At 43.5% G+C, this 8,632-nt stretch overlaps 1 protein-coding gene across 1 annotated transcript; it reads left to right on the forward strand.

Annotated features, from left to right (window-relative positions):
• The first annotated feature begins 1,752 nt into the window (after positions 1 to 1,752).
• On the forward strand, positions 1,753 to 2,385 carry LOC143885821 (uncharacterized). The gene is made up of 2 exons (XM_077389875.1): positions 1,753 to 1,927; positions 2,009 to 2,385. Exons 1-2 carry the CDS (start codon positions 1,753 to 1,755, stop codon positions 2,383 to 2,385), a joined length of 552 nt encoding a protein of 183 aa, XP_077245990.1.
• The last annotated feature ends 6,247 nt before the right edge of the window (positions 2,386 to 8,632 follow it).

The following is an 8,632-nucleotide window of genomic DNA, read 5'->3' on the forward strand; positions in this document are numbered from 1 at the left end:
GAGAGGAACGAAGGGCTTCTTTTGTCTTACACATCGACGGCATTCTAAAGGATGTGGTATCATTTGAATACGTCAGCGGGAAGATGTTGCCTCTTATTGTGGGTCGGAGAACAAAATATAGAGATTTTGACAATCTAATTCATAGCAAAATTGGGACCAATCGAAGTGATGTTTGTCTATCTATAAAGTGTCGATATGTTTTCGACTCATCTCAGATCATCTTATATGATATTCGAGATGACGACGACCTTGATCTAGTAATGATGCTCTTTGATAGTACGGTCATTAACACTTTGAGCCTATATGTAACTAAAGAGTTCAGATTCGGAGGAAACAATTCTCCGGAGCCTATGATTCCTTCCTCATTTGCAGAGGCTTCGAGGCCGAATATTAGTACTGTCCCCGTGGTTCCTGCATCACCAATTCTAACGGTCGTTGCTCAAAAAGAGAAAAGAACGCTTGGCGGTATTCATACCATACATCGGTAAATTATAGTATTGAACAATTGTTGGGTGCAATTAATATTCATTCGTTTCATTTGTAAATCAATTACTTTAACTTTAATTGGCTACCAATCTGTAGGTATGAAGTGAACTTGAATCAGGATTTTGAAGATCCCACTTTGAATGAGACCGACGCGACTGAGACCGAGTTTGAGAAAACCCAACCAGGCAGAAACGATTGGCACTTGTGTAGGGATTTTGGAGGTGATATTCATGCTATTGATTTGGTTCGACCGAAAGATGGCAGTAATAACGACGATGAAGAGGACTTCGGTTATGATGAAGAGGACTTCAGTGACGATGATGAGATGGGTGATGAGGAGGAGGATGAACCTACTAATTATCTAGGCGATGCTTTGGGAAATACCAATATAAGGCAGCCGATGGAAGCGGATGAAATGGTTGTAGGGGATGATGAAGTAAATGTGATCGTGGGACCTGAGGATTTCACAGTCGTGGCAATGTTCCCAAATCTTAAAGTCTTTCAGAAGAAAGTCACAGAGTACGCAATCCGGCATCGATTTGTGTTTGTCACACAAGAGACAAATCCCACAAAGTACAGCGTTAGATGCAAGGATCGTACATGCCCATGGCGTATCACAGGGACCACTTATACATATTATGTTAAGGTAAAAACATTTATTCCTCAGCACACATGCTCAAGCACAATGAAAGGGAACGATCATCCCATGGCCACTGCAAAGTGGGCTGCTGAGTGCTCTCTAGCCTTATTCGAAAGCTCAGAAGATGTTAGGGCTCCTATGATAAGACGGTACATCAAGGCCCACTGGAGTATAACAATGTCGTATCGAAAAGCCCACATGGCAAAGATGATCATACAGAAAATTATGTGTGGGAATGCCGAGGTGTCATATCGCATCCTGCCTGCATATGCTGATGAGTTGGTAAGAAAGAATCCTGGCACAGTAGTGCGGTTGTGCCGAACTCGAGAGCTGCGGCCAAGAGGGGATGATACATTTGGGCGTTTCTTTTGGTCATTTGGCCCTAGCATTAGTGCGTTCAACCGAACAGTTAGGCCCCTCGCCCTAGTTGATGGGACCCATCTGCGGGGGAAGTACAGGGGGACTCTACTAGCCGCAACTGCGATAGATGGCAAAATGGGTTATTCCCGCTGGCACTTGTAGTAGTCGAGGCCGAGACGTATGATAGCTGGGTATGGTTCCTGCATTTGTTCCGTCAGAATTCCATTTCGGCAGGACGAGAAGTCATCACGATTGGGTCCAACCCGATGAAGGGGTTGCCTAGAGCCGTAGCGGAAGGTCTGCCAGGGTCGTACCATTTCTATTGCATCCACCACCTCAGTACCAACTTCCATGGAAATTTTAAGAGTGAAGATCTACGGAAACTTTTTATGAATGCTGAATATTCCCTAAGGGAGGGTGCTTTTAAGGATGTGATGGAGAGTATTAAAAGCATGAGTAAAAGCGCAGAGAAATGGATATCGGAGATTCCTAAATGAAATTGGGCCAGCGCGTATTTTGAAGGTTCTAGATATAGCGTGCTGACAACTAACGTAGCTGAGAGCTTCAATGCACTTTTAAAGAGCGCAAGGGAGCTGCCTATTGCAGCACTTGTCGAACAGACAAGATGGAGACTATCTGACTTCTTTCAGTACCGTCAGAAGGCAGGTAGCAAGTGGATGACTCGTTTAACCCCAAACGCAGAAGACTGGTTGGCCGATGAACGTATTCTAGCAGGTGGTTATATGGCGCACCAGTGTGGTTGGACTGTATATGAGGTCAAGTCCAAGTACCACGTTGATGAGGTGGACTTACAAAAGAAAGCATGTACGTGTCGTTTGTTCCAAACGATGGGAATGCCGTGCTCCCATGCGATAACAGCCATGGGACTGGACCAATGAGACCCATACAGTTACTGCGAGGAATGGTATCATACCGATACGTATCGGAGGACTTGCGATGGAGCAATTTATCCCACGTTAGACCGATCGCAATGGCCGGAGCCTACCCATCCTTTGCCGTTGGTATTGCCGCCAAAATCAAGACGACAGCCAGGCCGACTGAAAAAAGTGAGAACGGAGAGAGGGATGCAAAGAGGAGTGCAGCATAAGTGCGGTTCTTGCGGTCAACTTGGACATAATAAGAGATCGTGCAAGAATCCGCCCATTGTAATTCCTCAGCCAAACGCGGTCCCAATCGGGCCTTCCGCACCAATGGGAAACCGGTATGTAATTTTTGACTTGTATTTTCTCTTATATTATAATCCTCGATACAATCCGTGCCCCAGCTTTAAACTATTCTTGTAAATTTTATTGCAGGCCCGTCCTATCCCGGCCGCCTCCGTTCTTTTAAGTACGATTCTTTTTTTGTATTTTTGGGATCATTTGAATTGAAGGGAGTTGGATTTCGTTGATAGAAACTATTTCGAGGGTCGTCATCTAGACGCAGCTCCAAAACTTCTGGTCTAAGGAGCAATGAACCGCTGCGCAATTCAACCAGTGAGGATTCATCTGAAGATTATGAAGTTATATGGGAATGGCCTAGCATTATGTGTAGATATGTTTTTTGAGAAATTTAATTATTTTATACCCTATAATGTACAGCCTTCAATTTGTACCAAGAAAATGGTTGATTATATAACAGCTTCGGCGTTTGATTTGAGCGTAAGAAAATTGTTTACTCTCTATATTTCTCTCGATGAATGAAGTTTGCAACACAGGTTTCATTTTAGATGCTACTTTCATGCCATTTGCAAATGGGGTATCCTTGATCTTAATTGCACTGGGGGCAATTATGAAGCCAAGTTTTGTTCTGCCTAAAATGGGTATCCTTGATCAAGCACACTCACTGTCAAAAAGTATAAAGCTATAGCAATATAAAGCTCAAAAAGTATCCAACCATCATATAGCAGCTATAGAAATATAAAGCTAATACAGCCCAAAACATCCATAAAGAGACTCCGAATATAGCAAAGGAGTCGGACCCAAAAAAGAGACCCATCAGCAAATAACTGCATCCATCTACTGCTCTGGAGGAGGTGGTGGCGGATAAGAAGAGGAACTACCCGGGTACTGACTCGACGGACCATCGGAGAGGTACTCATAAAGGGTAGAGAACTGGGCGTCAACGTGAGTGGAGAGCGACTGGAAACGAGTAGACATCTCTGTGTCAATATGGGTAGTGAGCCGCTCAAACTGCGTGGTCATAGATCTCTCAAGGGCCTCCTGCATGGCTGCGAAATCCTGAGAGAAATCCGAAGAGGCATAGGGCGCCGCAGGGGCGTCAGTGTCCGGAGCCTCCTCGTCTTCTTCTTCATCAGGGTCTACGACAACTTCTTCATCAGGGTCAACGGCAACAACTTCTTTCGCAAGTGCCATGCGCCGGAAGGTCCGATCATCAAAAGGAGCGGTGGGAGTGTCGGTGGCCTCACCCTCCAGAGTGATACCGAAGTGGCAAAATACACAGGTAAGGAGCATGCCATACGACAGTGAGGCGCGGTATCGAAAAAGAGTCTGGAACATGAAGCGAAAGATGATGTATGGTATACAAAGACGGCGACCCTCAAGGATGCAATATATGAGGTATGCCTCAAGGAGTCAGATGGCATCGGTCATGCCACAACGTGGGGTGAAGTTGTTGAACATGAAGTTATGAAGCATTTCGGCCACGAGTATGAGGTCAGAAGTTTGCACAAGCATGTTGGGCCGATAGCGCTTGGTAATTCGGCCAAACACAGTGTCGTGATCAAGATCTGGGAGGGAATGGATCCCATTGCCTGGCCAAAAGTAATGGTCAAAGCCGTCGGAACTAATTGCGAGAATCTCAGTAAGTTGATGAATATTGAGTTTGATGGGGGTGTTCTTGACACGAGATTCAATTTGGAAGTAAGAGGGAGTGATAGTGAGATTGGTATAGAAAAGACGAACTAACCGAGGGTAGACAAGCTCATGGAGATGAAGAAATTGGGTCCAACCAAGGGCATCAAATCGCGCTTGAAGGTCGAAATGTTGGAGAACGTCGGGCTCAATGAATCAGCCGGCGAGGATGCCCCGATTAGCCAATTTTGGCCATGTCTTCTTGGCTTGGACGGAGGAGAAGTATGAATTGGGAATAACCTCAGTTTCTGGAACTGGAGCTTTAGCCTTGGCTTTCTTTCTTGACGGTCCTTCATCTTCTCGCCCGCCGGAGGAACCGCCAGGGTTTGGATTTTTCGTTCTAGGCATGGTTGGAAAATTAGGGTTTGAAGAGAAGGAACAAAAAGAGAGAAAAAGAGGGATTTGAAGCCATAAATAGAAGAATATGATGAAAGAAGGGGAGAGAAGGAAGAAAAAATGGTTGGATGTACGATGGAGAGGAGAGATTGGGGAAAAGAAGAGGAAGGGACACCTAAAAGATGGAAAAATGAGGGAAAGAGGAGAGGGTTTCAAGGAAAATGGTGTGGGTAGGGTTTAGGAGAGAAATGTAGGGTTTGCTAAGGAAGAAGAGGATCGAGGATGGAGGGAGGATGGATGGGTGGATTTTGAGAAAAAAAACAAAAACAAAGTCGGTCCAAGCATAATACGCGCCTGGGCCGACTCTCGGAGTTCCGAGAAAATTACTCGGAATTCCGAGACCTTTTTTTGTTTGTTTTTGGGATACTGCGGAATTCCGAGAAAATTACTCAGAATTTCGATCGTGGGATTCCGAGAATTTTCTCGGAGTTTCGAGCAATGTTTTTGTAGGTTGGGTACTGTGAAATTCCGAGAAATTACTCGGAGTTCCGCAGCAGTTTTTTTTTGTAGGTTGGTTTTTTTGTGGCTACTGCGGAATTCCGCAGTAGTGTTTGTAGGTTGGTTTTTTTTTTTTTTTTTTAATGTTGGCAACCGAGTCTGGGTTCAAAACTGATTATTGGCCACAAATTTACTTTTATAATTTCAAGTGAACTGCAGCTAACTGTGGTTCTCAAAATCTAAAACATCATGTACGGCTAACTACGGAATTCCAAGAATTTTCTTGGAGTTCCGAGTAGTGTTTTAGGGCATTTTTTTAATGTTGGCAACCGAGTCTGGGTTCAAAACTGATTATTGGCCACAAATTTACTTTTATAAGTTCGACGAAGTAATCAACTTTCGGCTCACATTGGTTCTCAAAATCTAAAACAAATTTACAGAGTACAAACCATCATCCATGTATTTGATAAGATCCACATATAGAAGAATAGAGATGTTTTCGTGTTGGAATGTGTACCACTTACATATCCGAGTAAAGCCTATCTTATTTACAACAGCCTTTTCTGCTTGTTGATACAGAAAGACAAACAAATACAATGTTGATATGAAAAATGATTTTTGGCATCTTCCCAGCCTTTAGCTACATATAACCATTACAAGGAGATTGTTTCTTATATCAAACTTAACATACACACCTACATTTGAAATGGAATTCATCCTCGCCAAGCCTGCCTGTTCATCAACTCCTACAAGTTCAGAACCGTGCCACACCGGCCTTCTAAGAAATCCTCCCTCCAACAATTGTCCTCTCATCAGCTCTATATCTACCTGACTGAACTCTGGCGGAACGTCACGTGCCAGGCAGTCCATCTCCTTAAGCACAAACAGCCTGCAATCATTGCTGCAAAACAACAACACATCATCGACCACGCTCTTCCACAATTAATTTAAACTTCCAAACTGATTTTAAGTGAAATTTAATACCTATTGAGTTGTAAGGGCCTCTTCTCGACTTCCACCACTCTAAACTTGCTTACATCCAACTCCCACATACTTCAGTATAGCCCTTTAAGGTATCGTATCTATAAAACAATCCATACAAGCTAAGGATTTTATATACATTGAAATATAACCAAGGAAAGTGGGACCCAAACTCACCAACGGTACAACATCTCTATAGTAGACCTGCTCTCTCAAGGAGTTGAAGATGTAGAACTTCTCATCCACCATATCGAGGACCAGGAGAATCCAATGTTGAGGGACATGCACCGAGAATAAGACTCTTTTTAGGGTATCCGGCGGGTACTTGTTTAAGCGTTTCACAAACTTCTTAACACTATCGAGGCCACTGTAGTCTTTGCTAGTTACACAATCCTACAAAAACAATACAAGAGAAGTTAACGGAGTGAGCAAAACAAATTCGAACCTTGTGAACAAACTATAAAGAAAATGATTGGAAATGAAAAACTATTTATTCTTACATAGAGGAAGGTAGTAATGGACACACATGCTCTTTCTCCAGGCTTTCTATTATTTTCGTCCTGGACGTTTAGATATTCAGCGTATACATTCATAACCTACGTAAAATAACATATAGAGATTTGAGACAAATATCGATGGTAAAAGAATTCAGCTCTAGAATAAATAACCAAATTATTTACCGGAGAACTTAACCACTCTATGGGGTTGTTAAGGATAAGCAAGTCCTCGGCACACAGGAACTCGCTGTTGAGCTGTATAACTCGTTCGCTGCAAAACACCTGATAGTTTAGGATTTACAAAGGCTAGATAACTATATTGCAAAAGGGCTTCAATTCGATTTACCTTGGGGGAAGCGCAAGAAGCTTTGGGAGCAACTAATGGCATTGCGGCTCTGCCACCACCAATTCTTTATCATTGACCTTCTTAGTCCCCAAAGCCGTATACGGCGAACTAGTGTATTGAGAGGGTTTCCATTTCCTCAAATGCAGCTTCACTCCTCTCTCAATACTCCAAATCACTTTTACCACAGGTTTTAGTGGACTGTCGGGGATGGAAATCACATTCCGCTTTATTCCCTCCTCCAAGGAATCCTGGCTGGGGATGACTACCACCCCTCGGTCATCCCCTCCCATCATTTCCCCCTCTCCTTCATCCTCCCATTCGACCTCAATTCCACCCGAGGCAATGATCCTCTTAAGCTCGGCTATTTCATTTTCATGTCGTACTGACCTCCCTTCAAGTTCTCTAACCCTCTCCACTAACAAATCAAAATCAGCCTTGCTTATAAACACATGATCTTCCTTCACTTCCCTATCAACATCTCTTTTTCTCCCTCTCCTACCCTTAAAGGGTATGCTCATCTGAAAAGTGAAAATGGAAAATTAGTAACATATCACTCAGAGAATGAAATCTATAGTAATTGAAAAGAGACTTAAAATTCAATACCTTTAGTAACATATCACTCAGAGACGCTATCGTTTCTTCCTCTAAAATCCGAATGTCTTGAAGGCATTCCTCGTCTGTTGGGGCGGTCGCAGAAGCTTCTTTGTTATAAAGCTATGAACAATAGAGAAAATTTAGATAACTTGAATATGACGAGCTTATGTAAGAAAGACGGGAGTTGTTCCTTACCACTGTGATCGGAGTAGCAGCCTCTTCGTCCTCGTCTGCTGCAGCGGATACGAGACTCTTTGAAATGGAAATGTCGTGGACGACATGTTTTGTCTTACCAACCTACGAACAATTAATTAAATTTAGATAACCTAAATATAATGACCCTATGTAAGAAAGAGAGTGATGTTCGTTACCTCTCCCATCAGAGTATCAGCCTCATCGACCTCATCTGTCGTGACAGATACCAGGCCCTCTTCTCGAGGAGCGGCGACTGATAGGAGGCCCTCTTCTTGAGAAAGAGGTAGTAGGCACCTCATAACCTGAAATCGAATAGTTAATCTCGGTTAGAAGAAGTGAGTACTAGGGGAGTATAGAAGCTCTAGGTCTAACCTGGGTCTTCTTTAGCCTCCCATCACGGATCTGTCTGATAAGGGTTGCATGGTCACTCCTCCGTGTATCGATCCCTGTGATCCACTTTAATAGGCGTGGATGTGCATCTGGAGCTGAAGGTGCCCACAAGGTAGTATGCTCAAAGAGCCACACCTGGAATGAAGACCGACAGTCAGCCTTTAGAGAACAAAAAACCAAACTTACAAAAGAGTAATCATGTATATAATATATGTACTCTTTACCTGTAGCACAATAGCGCATCCGGTGATATATCCTGTCTTCCCGTTTTTGGAATATGAATCCAATGACTCTACCACGAAGTCGTAGACAGGGTATGCCCAAGTAATTCTTCCCACGGTCTCTGCTCCTAAGTAGGGGAAGAGGCAGGATTTTGTCCTGTGATCCACAGGGTCAGTCCGGGCAAAAAGCACAGAGCAGCACAAAAGCAGCAACA

Source organism: Tasmannia lanceolata, unplaced genomic scaffold, assembly GCF_043159265.1.
Source record: "Tasmannia lanceolata isolate RefF3 unplaced genomic scaffold, GAP_Taslan_0.1 ptg000011l, whole genome shotgun sequence".
In the NCBI taxonomy this organism is placed as follows: domain Eukaryota; kingdom Viridiplantae; phylum Streptophyta; class Magnoliopsida; order Canellales; family Winteraceae; genus Tasmannia; species Tasmannia lanceolata.